The 15,326-nt window shown below is 41.1% G+C and overlaps 1 protein-coding gene across 4 annotated transcripts in view; it reads left to right on the forward strand.

The window, feature by feature from the left end:
- The window catches only part of ACAP2 (ArfGAP with coiled-coil, ankyrin repeat and PH domains 2), a 62,588-nt gene that overhangs the window by 8,816 nt on the left and 38,446 nt on the right, over positions 1 to 15,326 (forward strand). For all 4 annotated transcript variants that reach the window (XM_040566998.1, XM_040566997.1, XM_040566995.1 and 1 more), the window contains exons 2-4: positions 8,471 to 8,528; positions 10,075 to 10,194; positions 11,493 to 11,546. In XM_040566998.1, coding sequence (XP_040422932.1) covers positions 8,471 to 8,528; positions 10,075 to 10,194; positions 11,493 to 11,546 — 232 coding nt within the window. The remainder of the gene's footprint in view (positions 1 to 8,470; positions 8,529 to 10,074; positions 10,195 to 11,492; positions 11,547 to 15,326) is intronic.

Consider the following 15,326-nt stretch of genomic DNA (forward strand, 5'->3'; position numbering starts at 1 on the left):
CTGAAAGTTGTGGGAGAAAAGATAACTAAATGTGCCCAAAGTAAATTCAGACCCTCTCTGGGGCTAGGGGTATGCTTTATGCATTTTGCAGTTTTTGTTTTTATAGTTTTCCACATACTTATTTTTTGAATCGATTGCCCATTATCACTTGAGGGGGATGGAAAGGAAACGAGACTGGCTTTTCCACATGTGAAAACAGTAAATTTGATGAAAACAGCACCGTGTTATTTATCTGTATTCTCCTACTCCTAATGCTTGTGCTCTGTGATCTGAGATTGGGTTCATTTGCCTTCTGCAGTGCAAATGCAGAGGTAGAAAGGGCGAACAAAGATTGTTCCCTCTTACCGCGAAGTGACAAAAAGAAAAGGCACAATAAAACTGTAACTTGCATGTAAAATACAGCTAATGTAGCTGTGTGAGATGTAGGCGTGTCCATGCACCTAACAGCTAAACAAAAGCTCTAAGTTCAGAACTTGTGTATTGCAACACAGCTGCAGCCTCCCATCTGCCTGTTAAATGGGGCGTTCTGATGTTGTGGAAACATTGCAAAAATGTACGGTATTGAAATGGACAAAAAGTAAATACTTTCTGACAACTGTCTTCATGAAGCTGAAACTTCCCTCTGGTTTCAGTAAAGAAGATCCACCTGGTATAAGTAGAAGTCAGAAGAGCTAATGCTCCTTACTTCTTCTAATACACTGTAAGCTCTTGTAGAGTCATTGGCCTCTTGTGGTGGTTTGAGCATGCCGGTACTTTTCTGTCTGTAGCAGCTATAAGCTAGCAACTAAGGAAACTGCAAACAGAAAGGGACAGAAATTGCCTTATTCTTCTGAAATCCAAGATAACACAAGACTCGTAGGGAGGTTATAGGATATCTCTGTAAATAATGGTTTTTGTTTAACTACAGAGTCCTCTGATCTCCAGTTGCTTCTGCTTTATAGGAGATGTTGTGTATGGATGTTTAAATCTTGCTGTTAGCAATTCTGAGCATACTGATACTGAGAAACTTGCACCGAGGGGATCTGGTGATATTTACTTCTTCTGTTTTTCAAGCGCTGCTATCCTGCCTTTATATTAGCTCTGCATGGGGCACATAGGGGGTATCTTCCATGAGGGATTAATTCTTGGGTTATTCCTTTGATTGTTATTACTCATAGCTGTTAAGGAGTCGTGTCAGCTTTTCTTCTAGCATCTGCCTTGGAACTCCAGATCGTGAGCAGTAGTTGCCCATAGTCAAGGCATCATGAGATGTCTCATCCTTCGCAGTGGGTTGCTTGATGGTTATGGTTATGGTTCCTCTTCCTTACCTTACTACGTATTTGAGTTGAAGTCCCTTGTTCCTTCTGCTGCCTCTGTGTGAGCTCTGGGACAGTTGCTGAGACGTGGAAGCTGAGAGCAGCCCTGTGGTGTTTGCCAGCCTTCAGCAACAAGAAGCTGAACACAGCACCCTTGGTTTCTGCCATCTTTTTTATTGTTGGCTTAGCTTCTTGAGGCTCTGGTCCTGCTTCCTTAGCTGATAGTAAGGCCCCCTAGAAGGCTTTTGACTCCTTGATGTTGGAATTACTAGTCAAAGTCGTTCAGGACAGGTATTGTGGTGTGTTGCGTTCTTATGTGGGTTGGCATTGAGCAATGTCATCAGCTCTCTGTGAAGCTTGCGTGGTTGCTACTGACACCGTTGTCCCCGTCTTGTTAGCAGCTGTCCATAGTGAAAGAATTTAAGTTGGAAGATGAAGGAAGTACCAAATATTAGGATCTTTGTGGAACAAAAACATTTCTAATTTCCTACTCAGGCTTACTATCAGGCTTGCTTGAGCTTTGGAGAAAAATATTAGGCAAAGCTACTGGGAAAACTGTTGGAAATTTCTGGCAAATTACTGCACAAGTACACTCAGAGGGAAAAGCTTGAACTTGGGGCCAGCAGGTAGTACAGATGCCCTTAAGGCTGTTTGTTAAGGTAAATGCTGCTGCACTGCTGGGAGTTCAGTGGTAATCAGTTTGACTTTCAGCCGTGTGTACTGGGTGCAGCAGAACTTTCCTTTTTGAAGTTTACTTTATCATGTTGGTTATCTTTTGAGCCATGTGTAATCTTGCAGTAAAGAATAAATCAAGAGAAGCATGCATCGTAAAGGGATTTGTCTGCTTTCGTTGCTTCTTGAGTGGAAGACCACGTGAATTACTGAGGATCAACTAAGCTTTCTAGATGAAGGTGATGTTAAAGACCAGTACCTACAAGCAGACTTTCAGTTTAATGATTAAATGAATTCAAAGGATAAATACCCTTCTCTCATTTCTCTCTTTTGTTTTAACAAGACAAGTCTGAGTTGGAAGGAACAGAATAGTTCTAATACTGAGGACTTAATTCTTGTTTTGTTTTTTGGCTGGAGAAACTTGAAATATATCTGTTGCTTGCTATGAACCTGAGAACTTGGTTTATTGATTTGCCTTTTCCAAAATAAAAATGTTCAGAATCCTTTGGCTACCCTCCTTGAATCCAAAGGAATGACAGGAAATCAATCTCCATGTTTCGATCCACCAAGCTCAGAAAATTCATAGGTGGAGTGGATGTCATATTTCTGATTCCAGGCCTGTTCAGGTTGTGAAGCTTTTCCGAGCTATTGATAAAATGCTTTGTGGTAATGACTGAAGAATTAATAACGTAAAGTGTATCCGTATGACTGAGGAAGTTCATCTCGGCATGTCTTGGAGCATTCATCATCTGTTCCTCAGCGTGGAGGGGCTCCGTGCCAGCAGGGAAAAATCTCTGTGGTGCCAAACCAGCACTTCAATGGGCTCTGTGACAGGCTGCAACAGCGTTCTTTCTTCAGAGCATATTAATGGTTATGAGACACGGTGTAAGTCATAAAATGCTTCTTGTATGTGTGTATCCTTGCTGTTATCTACAATTATTAGGCCCTGTTGGTCAGTGTGTGACTTTTGACCCTCTATGCGTCATGTTTCTTTTGTAGTCGGTGGCTTTCTGATACTATTTTACGTGTACCAAATATATTCCTTGTGAGCACGCTGGTTAAAATAACTCAGGATACCCTTTTTATATCTAATTATAGATGAAAGAAATCAAATCAAATACACAGTGGGTGGACGGAGCAGTTGCCAGGCTGGAGGGTAGGTCTGCCCTTCAGAGGGACAAGGTGGAAGACAGAACTGGTCGAAACCTCGTGAATTTCAACCAAGACATGCAAGGACTGAGCGGAGGACCAGCCCCACAGAGCTGTACTGGCGGGCGAGCACCTCAGCATCCTGGTGAACAGAAGCGGACCATCTGTCGGCAGCAGGCCTGTGTGGTGGTGAAAACCTGCGGAGTACTGGGCTGCACTGGCAAGAGCATAGCTGGCAAGTTGAGGGAAGAGAGAATTGCTCCTCTACTTGGTAGTCACAAGACTAAGTCAGGAGTACTGTGACCAATTTTGGGCCCTGACAGTGCAGGAAGGATATTGCAAAAATGAAACGCCCAGCCTACGGCAGCTGTACTGGATCGTGTGGTGTGAAAGGAGACGATGAGAGCCGTGCCCTTCTGCAGGCTGAGAAGGCTCCTGGAGGAGCTCATCGTTGTCCTCAGTTACCTAGCGGGAGGTTATGGGGCTTAGGTGATAGATCAAGGTGCGGGGTTTTATTTTTAGGTGCACATTGGAAAGAGATGACAATTGAAAGTTGTAGCAGTGCGGGTGATGTGCACTGGAGGTTAAGCGTGGGAACGGGTTGCCCAGAAAGCCTGGGCTACTTTGATCCTCCATTCTCATCCAAAGTGGAGAGCACCAGGCCTACTGGTTATAGAGCACTTACAGCTTGTTTTGGGTGGAATAGCAGCATCCAGTATCTCCCTTCTTAGTGTCTTTTGCCATAGCTGTGTGTTACAGACCCTTGTAACTGAGATGTGTGTTGGTCCTGTTTGTTTTGAAGAGGGAACTTTTCAACTTGTCTGTAGGGTGTTTTGAAATTCTCTTGCTTTGAAGTATCTGTTATTGTAAAACATAGTGACTTAGTCCTATTTCCTTCAGTCATTAAGAATGCAGTCACCGCTAGGAGTGGTTCATAAACACCTCCACTGCTGATTTTGTTCTGGTTTGATAAGTGGGACTGGGAGTCGTCATCTCTGTGACCTTTTCATCTGAATTTTGGTGGATGGTGCAGATCTGGGCAGCACGGGTTGAAACCTGTCTGGTATCATATAAAGCTGTAACATGAGGGCTTGGTAATTCTGATAGTTTGATTTTTACACTGTTCTGTCCAGAACAGTGGGATGCACAGATAGCTTGCAGGTCATCTCCAATAATGTCTGCATTGGGTTTGTATTTAAAAGTTAAAATGATGGGTTGCTTTTACTTATCCAGTTACGACCCAGCTTTATCCAGCTTGGGCCTTTTTAGTTGGTGAGCTGTACATATTTTTGCAACTGCTTCTCAGTTTTCCTAATGTCCTTAACGTTTAAAGTGAAATGCGTTTGAAGAGGACAAAAGGGAGTTAATCACGGTTCCATTTACTTGTTGGTTCATGTTCAATGTTCTTTCTCTGTCCAAGGCTGAATTGTTCTGCTTTGGCAGTGGGACATGCTAAAGCTGCTTTATTTGCTCTTCTGACATACAGCTGGTCTCAGGCAACTATACTACAGGAAATAACTTTTTTTTTTTAAAGTGTAGTGATACTTGAATATGTTCTCAAATACTTTGATTTAGGTATTGATAATTTGTGGCTAGTATTACATGTCAATTTTATGCTATTAAACTGTGGCGAATGTTAGTCGAAAGGGTATGTCATCTGCGATGCAATCAGTTGTTCATTAAGGGGCGATTCCGTAGAGAATATTTGCAGGTAGGAGATCTGTGTCTTTCCAAGGTTTGAAGACAACATTTTATCAGGAATGTTGTTGAAATTGTAAGGGTGAGAATCTGCTGTTCTCACTTTACAGACCCAAATGTGTGAAGGTTTTCAGAAATCCCAGTCTGAAGAGCACTTGAATTTGTGTAATTGTTTCTGCTCTTCTGCAAGTGTACTGAGGATATGAATCTCAAGATTTAGGCTTTCAGGTTTCCTTAATGAAAATGAAAGCAAAACAAAAGCTATGGGAAAATACTAATAGGTTATTCTCTTTATTAACGTGATACTGGGGTATGTTAATTCTAGAACTAGTAATTAGTCATCCACTGCACCTTTGACTTCTCCAATTTGTTGCCTTTGTTTAGCATCTAATTTACGGCGAGTACTGACTCCAGCCTCCTCACTGCCAGGAATGCAGTATAAAAATGCGAGGTAGAACAAGTGGATGAGGTGGGTGCGTGGAAGACATGAGGCTGGAGGTGAAGTTTGAAGAACAGCCATCTTAAAAGCATTGGCCACTGTCACCTCCTACACTGCAGGGCTAAATGGGGTAATGCAGGCCAAGCAGGCACTTGTCTGTGACCACAGGCTGCTTGGCCTTGTGGTCAGCACTGTGTAGTGGTCAAATATTGACCAAGATGTTTGCATAGCATCTGTCTGGCTGTGTTTTGCGAGGGGGAGAATGGAGGAGAGGATGACAGCGGCCGAGAGAAACACATTCCTGGGAGTCCTCATTGTGGAGCATGGAGAAAATGAGAGAAGGCCCGCTTACAGAAGTTGTCCTCCGCCCCTCGGCAGCTGTTCTGGCTTAGTGCTTCGCTATGCGCTGTTTGAGCATCTTGGGAAGGCACAGATGTTTGACTTTGATTCATGTACTGAGGCAGATTGGAAGGGTTGATCCTCACTCCTGATGCCAGAGCCTTTTGGCTGAGGTTACCCTGACGCAAACCCCAGTCCCAGCTCCCGCTTCACGAAGGAGCAACATTCCTGGGACATGTCACATTTGGCACTCGGTCCTCGGTGCTGTTTTGTGACCACTTCCTGTGTTTAGAGCTGGAGATTTTGTCTTGGCTGCGGGCGTGGGTTTTAATCATGACAATTTTCCATGAACTTTAGTTCCTGAGACAGATGTTCTAGAAAAATGTACCTGTGTATCCTATGGCTTCATGAAGTATTACGTTAAGAAAAGAATAATAATATTAACATAGCAGAGCTCGGGTCAGCTGTTCTTAATGTGTTCCCTAACCCAGTATGAAGTTAATTTCTCTGCGTAGATGGGTGCTGTCATGTTAATAGGTTATCAGGTTCGTGTGTCTGCTTGCTGATGGTCAGAGGACACCCCGACCCATCGCCTGTATGCTCACAAGATAGCGTTGGTTAGATAGTGTCCATGAAGGGAACTTTACTCATTCTGATGTGACAGAAGCAGTGAAAGCTGCCATTTTGGTGCAGAGAAATAGGGACTGGGATGGGTTTGGCCGTATGCAGCGTGGGGCCCGGTGGTGGTGGCAGCCGGGCCTGCAGCCAGCCCAGCGGAGGGGCTGCGTGCTCCCTTCGCCCGTCCTGTCTGTCTCTGCTTTGCTTCAGGCTTCTTTTTTGACCTGCCATCCTCTTTTCAGTCTTCTGAGGTCCTGTCGTGGCTTTTATTTCAGTTTAGCTTATTCTCTCGTACAGTTTCCGCTCCCTGGTGAGTACAACTGTGATTATTGAGCAGATGTGTTGCCTTCACGCTGCCCGCTCCAGCTGCCTTTATCTCCCCTCTTAATCTTAAATCTCTCGCAGCCTTTTTAGCTCATTAAGTTCCGTGGAGCTAGGACTCTTTGCTAGTTAAATACACCAAAAAATACCTCTTATCTGATCTTCCTGCAATTCTGTAAACAAGCTACTTAATCAGGCTTTTCTTTTAATGCCAAAGAAACAAACAAAATTGTTTGCACTGTGACTATAAGCAAACTAATACAATATAGCAGTCTAAATATTGAGATGTTTATCCTTTCCTTCCTTTGCACCCCCCAGTTCTTTCAGAAACAAGATTTAGATCTATAGACTTAATTGAAAGTTAATCATTTATGGAAGAAAAAGAAGAAAGTAAGAGAAATTGACTTTGCCTGAAATCCTCTGTGGTGTGAAGTCAGAGAACAGGCAGAAGCAAAAATGTAGCTGTATGGGAATGTGCTTAGATATAAAACCCAGGATGTAGCTGTGGGAATGCCTTTAGATACAGGACTGGAATGTAACTATGTATTGGTGAAACTCACAAAAAGCTGGGAATGTCATGCCTTGTGTTTCAGCACTGCAGGCAACTGGCAGTGTTTTTCAGAGCTGTTCTTGTAAAAACTGCTTTTCCTGCGTTTGGGGCCTGATCCAGGCTTTTTTATTTTTTTTGTTCTTGGCTTGAACTCATGTGAACTAGAACGGAATTAGCAAGAGACAGTAAAGCTGTGGTTCTGTGTACTCTCTCCTTGGTGGTAAAGTTGGCTCAAGAAATTCCTGCTCCAAATTGTAGTTCCCTACTGGTCTCACTTTTTCCAAGAAGAGGGTGGTGTGTTGTTTTTGCTGGGACTGAAACGTGAAATATCTGATCTGATTTTTCCAAAAAGCATTGCAGAAAACTTCCTATTAATTCTTATTTCCCCCGAGGCAGACTGCTGTTGGTGGATAGTGTGGCTCCGCGAGCAGTTAGGCTGGAGGAGTTGAAAGAATGAAGCGCCCTGTGATGGGAGCAAGGGATGGGAATACAGCTCTTCTACCAACTTTTTTGTAATGGGAAATCACAGCCTCAGTGTATAGGTTTTCGTAGTGTAGCGTTTGTTGCTAGAAATGGGTATGTTCAAATTCTCAAGGCGATAGCCTGATGAAACTTATGTTGATGAACTCTCTGAACAAAGTGCCTTCCTTTCTCAGTCTCCTGTTTTTTTGTTGTTGTTGTTTTTTTTCTTTCCAGGTAGCAATAAGCAGGGAAGGGGGCATCAAAGGAAACGTCAGCCCTCTAGCTGAAAGAGTTATTTTAAAGAATATGTTTTATGAAGGCAACTTTTACTGGCATGTAAAATTTGACTGGCCCGAAAGATGGAGCCGGTCTAGACTAGAGGCAAATGATTTAACTAAGGGTGCATCTTGAGCTTTATTGCAAGTCACTTGAGTCATGGCAAATGCTGTATTTTTTGATAGTCTTACTGTGAGGCAGTTTATTCAATAGCCATAGTTTTGCAGGAAGAGCGAGGAGAGGACTGACTCTCTGAGCCAGGAGTGTCAGCAAAAAAAAAAAATACAGTTTTACTCAGACTCTTAATTTCTTTCCTTGGTTATTGCCTCCAAACAAATAGGTTACTGTCCGTACAGTGATAGAGGAAACATATTTAAATGTGGCAGTCATAAAGGTATAATACTATTTTATCTCAAATCCTTATTACTAAGCCATCTGGTTTATCTGTATTTTTTTTCCCTTTCTTTTTTCTGTCAATTTTTTCTGCAGTTTTTGTAGTTACTTTAAATCTGTGCTGATTTAAATAGCTGCAATTTAGGTGTAACTGCGGTGGCAATAAATGAGTTAAATGAATGCGTCCCTGCCCCTTCCCCTGAGTCCCAGAGTGTTCTTGTATAAAGTTTTTACAGGGAAACATTTTTATCCATGCAGGGCAGCTCTAGAAGAAGTAGAAGGAGATGTGACAGAACTGGAACTGAAACTTGACAAGGTAAGCTTTTTAATTCAACGAAGTCTGCTTTGGAAAAAATCTAACAAGGTATGTGTTCGGGTTGGTGTAACTCAAGTTCACAGCTGGGAGGTGGCTGTTGGAGAGGGGATGCACCTTGGTCCACCCAGAGACCCCAGCCTGTGTAAGCAGCATGAGCCAGCGTGGCCATGGCCACATCTGGATAGTCTTTGTTGTAGAAATCCCAAGTCAACGCTTTGTCTCTGGCAGTCTGCAGGCACAGTTACAGCATGATAGGGGTGTGTGTATATAAACATATATCCATCCTTCTGTCTGGAGGGCTTAACTACTGTAAAGATTTCTCCTGTTTTTTGTCATGCTGTGTGCATATATAAAATAGACATTCTGTGTAGCATATTTCCAGGGCATTGCAATTCATTTGTCACTTTCTCTAACCGGTAGTATTTGGAGGCTTTTCTTCTTAGCGTTTTGCGTGTGGCTTGTTTTTGTTTTACATCTCCAGAAACTCTCCTTTCCTGTCTCTGTATTTTATGCTAAATACCTAAAATTATTTGTTGCTTGTGTTATAATGTGGCAGACAGATGTTGCTTGTTGACCTCCTTTGCCGTGTTTTGAATGTGGACCTTTGCTTAGGCAGCTGTGAGTTGGCTGCACAGAGGCAAAGTCAGTGTCAAGTGTAATTTTAAGTGGGAAGACTTTTTCCTTGTTTCTTTGTAATAAGTAGTGTAACCATTTGCTCTTTCAAAAATTTTTTTTCAAAGGGCTGAATGTGAATGTTGGTGACAGTGATGGCTAAGATACGTTGTTACTGTAGGAGTGATTAATCTGTTCTGTGAGACTGAATATGTAAGCACTTAAAGGATATGAACGTCTGTCTTCGAAGTCTGTTTCCCACTGGGCTAAAAGGATCATTTGGGGGCATAAGGGGAAGAATTCTCAAATTCCTTAACGGGCCTTGACCCTCACTGCCAAACCTATTGCAGAAGGCCAGTGCCAAAAATGCAGTCTTATCATGTGAAATCCATTTAATCTTTACCCTGAGTAAAATTTAATTTAAATTTTTTAAAAAATAAATTAATCTTTAAAAAAAAAAAAAACTTAAAAAAAAATCTTTAAAAAATTTAATCTTTACAAAGAGTACAGTGCCCTAGTACTCCTAAAAGCAGAAACACCTCAAACCTCTTTGCTCTTCTGTACTTCTGAGCTAGTACACAAGGTAAGTATTTAAGCAGTGTAATTGTAATATGAAGTAAGTGATCTAATATAATATTTTAATCTAAAGCCAGACTTCTTGTGTGTGAGCTGAAATAGCTGTGGCCCAAGGTAACGATTTGTCTAGGCTTGGATGGCAACTTCTTTTGTTTGGTTAGTCATATTATACTCAGCTGTATTGTCCTACAGTTGCGATTTCTGGGCTACACTATCTGCTTTTCCCCCCTCTCTGGAAGAAAGGGCACTAAGCCATAAACCAAAAGTGAAGAAAATTATGTTGGTATTTAAAACACAAACAAAGAAAAACATAAACTCAAACCTTTTACCATGTCACTTTTTCTCTTTTTTTTTTTAGCTGGTAAAGCTTTGCATTGCAATGATTGATACTGGGAAAGCATTCTGCACAGCCAACAAGCAGTTCATGAATGGAATTCGAGACCTTGCACAATATTCCTGTAAAGATGCATTGGTTGAGGTAAGTTCTTGAGGTTAAAATGGAAGTAGAAAAGCATAACTTTAAAAGGGTAAAATAGAACATTTGGCAAGAGAAGTAGTTGAGGTTTATACTATTACTTGTCTTGTTGCTCATTTTTCTTTGGAATATGCCTTAAGAGTGAGCTTTTTGACTGTGGTGCCCTGCATGTGTCTGTGTTTCGTTTCAGCTTTAACTTGAGATGATGAGAGTTTTCCAAATGCCAGAAAATCTCTTTGGATAGGAATAGCCATTTTGGGAAGAGTAGAGAAAGACAGTTTGCAGTGGTAAAGCCCGTTCTCTGCAACTAAATTGTTTGAGTTGATCGCTTGGGTTCGGGATCCAGCTCTCTCTAATACACAGAAATACAGATTTTTAAATGTACAGAGCCAGCTTTGAAGTTGTAACCTCAGACTGACATCTCATAAAGCTAATTTGGGACACCTAATATTTCCTGTGTGTTAGTTTGAAATGAAGTTGTGTAATATATGGGTGTAATTATGTGCAGATCTCTGTATATCATGCATATTTAGTGCATGTTGTGTAACAGAACATCAGTCACATGTATGTGTCTTCACAATGGTTGACTACGTAATGCCCGTGAACTTCAGTATAGCCCTTGTGTGTGACTGAGACTGTTGTTGTCTGGAAGTGTACTTGGTCGTAACTTGATGACCAAGTGATGACAAAATCCCTAAAACTCAGCCTGGTTTTACTTATAATCAGGTACTAAATTATTTGATTCCGACTGGGTTTCCTTACACTTAATGTCAGATAAGCAGTTAGCCAAATATATTAGGGATCATTATTTTCTAACTGTTTTTAATTGGGACATTATTTCTACAGATTCATGTTGATGTTGCTAAACATACCAGCTGTGAAGCAGCAGTTCCCACAATAAATGTGTGTTCTGATGAATGTGACATTAACCAGGTTTTTGGAGTTAGTGTTTAATATTAATGTACTACATATTTATTAATGTTTAATATTGTAAATTTATGTTTTAAAACATGTGGACTTCCCATAGCTTAGTCAACTTAATTTGTATTTTCCTGCTTTGCTTCAGTTTGGTCCTTTATATATAGGTAGGTAGCAGTAACATTTTTTTGTTGTTGCTTGTAGCTGTAATAAATTTACTTGATGATATCCCCGTGTTCTCCTAGCATAATGGTTTTAGTTGGAATAATCATGCTAAGGAAAATTGATTCTTAAGTTTCTTACCAAACACTGTAAACATGGCTTTTGTGCTGTGTGTTTAGTAGGACTGAGCTTTAACAACTTGTTTTTTTACCTATTTACAGACTAGCTTGACAAAGTTCTCTGACACCTTACAGGAAATGATCAATTATCACAATGTAAGTATCTTTAGATGGAACAAGGCCCTGATATATTGAGTTATATTTAATAGTAGGATAATAAGAGTTTTTCGTGTTGATAGTATTTGAGAAGTTACTAATCGAGTGTTATTTACAAGTAGCAAATGACAAATATTTAATGTTTTGTAGTGCATATGTAATATTTATAAATATTCACTTCTCTGCAAATTTTTTATCTTTGTTTTTTGTCTGGAATTTGTAAGCTTTGCTGAAGTCCATTGCTGTGCTTGCTGTAGGACAGACAATTCTTGGTTCATTTTAATCACACTGATGGGCAGCAGTGGCAATTTATGAGCATATTTCTTCCCTGGAATGCTGATTATCTTTCCTGTGTTTTTCTGCCTTTTTTCGTTCTCTGTAATGCACAAAACAAAGCACCTCTGACGTTTGTGTAGTTTTCTTTTTTGGATATATGAGCAAGTTAAAGTGTAAAGAAAGGAGAAAATACTGGGGTTAAAACCTAATAGTGACTTGTCGAGTATCAGACTTTATCAGAAAGCTCAGTTTTGCCTGGATTGAAAACTGATTTTTTTTCCTCCTGACAAAAGATTTCAGTTTTGCATTGTGAAAGCCAAAGGCATGTGTTCTTTCTTCTGTTTTCTTCTCCCCTTGGCGCCTTCTGCTTTTCTTTCCTTTTCCAGAAAATTGCTGGAAAGCAACTCAGTCATCTCAAAAGTGCTGAAGATATGCAGGGCACTTAAAAATTTGGGAGCGTGGTTTTTAGTGGTGTTTTTTTTTTTTTTTTCACCACTAGGAGCTTAAAATGTAATGGGGGGGGGGGGGGGGGGGAAAAGCCACAGCTTTATGTGCCAACTTTAGGTTGATGCTAACAAAATTGTTTGAACAGCATTTTCTAAAATGCATGCTTAGAAGGAAGGAAAACAAAGGGAAGTGGATTAATACTGTTGAGTTGGATATCAACACCTCTTAATGAAACATAATGAAAATTGTAGAGAAGAGAGTGAGTGGACAGCGATACTGTGGAGAGGAATGAGTGCAAAGATTCAAAGCAGCAGTAGTGGGGTCACTTGTGTGTCAGCAGTTTCAGAGCAGGTGAGTCCAGTTGGCTGTCTCTTACTCTTCATCGTACTTCTTGCCGCTGGTTACCCTCTTAACCATGTCTTTGCTGTATGTATATTCCTTCTGACACACCTCACCTAGGTCCTGTGTTCTTACTGTTATTCTTGTTCTACATGATTGTGGCTTTGGCAAAGATTGTGCATATCCCAGCTCTTCCTCTGGGGCAGTTTGAGTGCAGATAGCGAAGCACAAGCCATATTAGAGAAAACTTTGCAAATCAAAGTAGGATTCTTCTTGTGTTCTGTCCTGCTTTTTCCTTCCACTTCCTTGCTGTGCTCAAGCATGTTGAGTAGAACAGTGGCTTCTGTCAAAAGGCACGAGCATAAGGAGTGAGGCATGGTATGGGATACTAAAGTAGGGCTTTGTCAGATTTATGCTGTGGCCCGGCTTAGCTTTTTGTGAATCTACTTAGTTCAGCAGGACTTAATAGCTCAGTGTCAGCTCAGTTGCTGACCACATTGGCAGGAGAGCCCCCATGAGTGGGGGAAAGCTAGAGGAAGAAAGGAGGAGAAGCAGGCACCCTGCAGGAAAAGGAGGGAAGGGGTAGGAGATGGTCCCAGTGGGACGTCGATTACTGTCTCTTTTCTCGTATGTGGCTTAGCTATGGAAAAGGCTAAGGACCAGACTGATGTAACATCTGCATGATGTGGCGGGTGGATGGGTGGCTTTTGCAGCTGGTGGCACGTAGCAGCTTTCTCAGACTTGGTTTGTAGCATGTGAAAGGGCATGTGTTGGAAGGTGTAAAGGTAGTCGGATCATGGTCTGGAAGTTTGTTCTGTTCATCTGGGAAAATTGTGTGTATGTATTTTTCTGCCTAATGTGCCCTCCCCCTGTTACTGTAAGTAGAATTGCAAGGCTCATGCTTCTGGGAGTCCAGTAATCAGTGGAGTTGCCATCTGGTTATATTCTTTCTGTATTGATCTTGATTGGTGCACTCCTCAGGCACTGGCAAGCTTAAATGTCAGCAGTGGGAGTAGTCCCAGTATGACTTCCAGCTTGTCAAGAAGTACTTCATCTATTCTAGCTATCTGTTGTTTTTTTTTCTGATTTTCCCCGCCCCCCCCCCCCCCCCCCCCAAAGTGAAAATACAAACAGGATCTTCAGAATGCTCCTTGTGTTACTGTTACATACAGGGTAGTTCAGGTTGGAAGGGGCCTCAGGAGATGTATGGTGCAACTGCCGGCCTCAGGCAAGGTCACCTCAGAGGCTGGAGCAGCTTGCTTAGTGTTTTATCCTGTTTGGTCTCAAGCTTTCAAGAATGGAGACTGGATAGAGGGTATGGTGTCACTGTTAATGGATGACTTAAACTCAGTTATATTTTCTTTCCTTCATTTTTTCTAGAAAGAAAAAAAAAAAACAAGCTCATAAGGGTTTTGCTGCTAGTACTTGGTATTACTTTTTTTTTTCTTCCCAGATTTTGTGAGTAGGGTGACTAAGACTGGGAATGTTTCAAGAAAACACTATTGGACCTGAAACTTTGAGTTCTTGACTTGTTCTGTCAATGTTATTATTTAATGCTTAAATCTATACTCTTTGGAAGAGATTCTGTTCAGTTGGAACAGCTGCTGCTTCCTTGTATTCTTTTACCTCTTCATTTTTTTCTCATGATCTTCTTTTTATTTCTATAATGCAGAATGGGAGGTATAGAAGAATGGGAAATGAGGGCATCATTTCAGGTCAGCGCAGTGATTAATAGGAAAAGGATTTGTCCTGTAGCCATTGACCTGTTTCTTTCTGTCCTGAAACATGAAAGACAGATATAAATCTGAAGGAATGTGCATTTTCACTTGTGTACCAGGATCTCTTTGGATGCAAGAGAAAAAAATTTGTCGAACATTCAGCTGGGCTTTGGCCTTGGAAACTTAACAAATTTATCAGACTTGACAATTTGAATAAGTTGATTTATTCCCTTCCTGTTCCCTCAGCCTCCCCAAATCTTAGTAAGTTGCTAAGAAGCTTGGCTTAGAACACCTCTGAAAAGGAGCAACCGTGCTTCTTAGCAGTTCAGCTGTGGGTGTTTTTCATTTACAAATTTATTATCTGAAGATGTTATTAATTATTTGTGTATTTTTACATTTTCAGTGTCAACTTCAGTTTTGAAGGGTTTTAGGTTTTGGTGTTAGAGATTGATTGATTTAATAATAGTTCTTTTCTAATTCTCCGTGATAACCATATATATTTGTGCAAAAACTGTGCCTCAAATTGCTTCGGTTTTGACCTATGAAGAAAAAACCAAATCCTCCTGACACTTAAGTATTTAAATCAATTTTCTGATCTTGGGTTAAACCTTAAGATCTGTCCAGATCTCACCATCAAGCACGTAGTTCAATATAGCACATGAACAGAGACTGCCAGTCATCTTTAAAAGACAAGAACTGGGTTTGAGTTACAGTGTGGGTCGAAGTTGAGTTGCATTAGCGAAGCTGTGCAAATAGTTTGCTGTGCCATTGGTGCTGCACTTGAACTTGAATCCAGGTGCCAACAGGTGACTTCACAGAAGGTGAAGTACGCTCTGCTCTGATATAACTTTATAAATTTTTTACCGTTGCTTTGGTGAAAGTGGTTCCACTCTACCTTTTCGATTTTGCATTGTGCATCAACATCTCTGCACTGTGCCAACAGTGTGTTGCTCCAAATGGGCATGCAACAATGCCAGTTTTGGCACAGTTAACTCAAACC

Source organism: Cygnus olor, chromosome 9, assembly GCF_009769625.2.
Source record: "Cygnus olor isolate bCygOlo1 chromosome 9, bCygOlo1.pri.v2, whole genome shotgun sequence".
NCBI lineage: Eukaryota > Metazoa > Chordata > Aves > Anseriformes > Anatidae > Cygnus > Cygnus olor.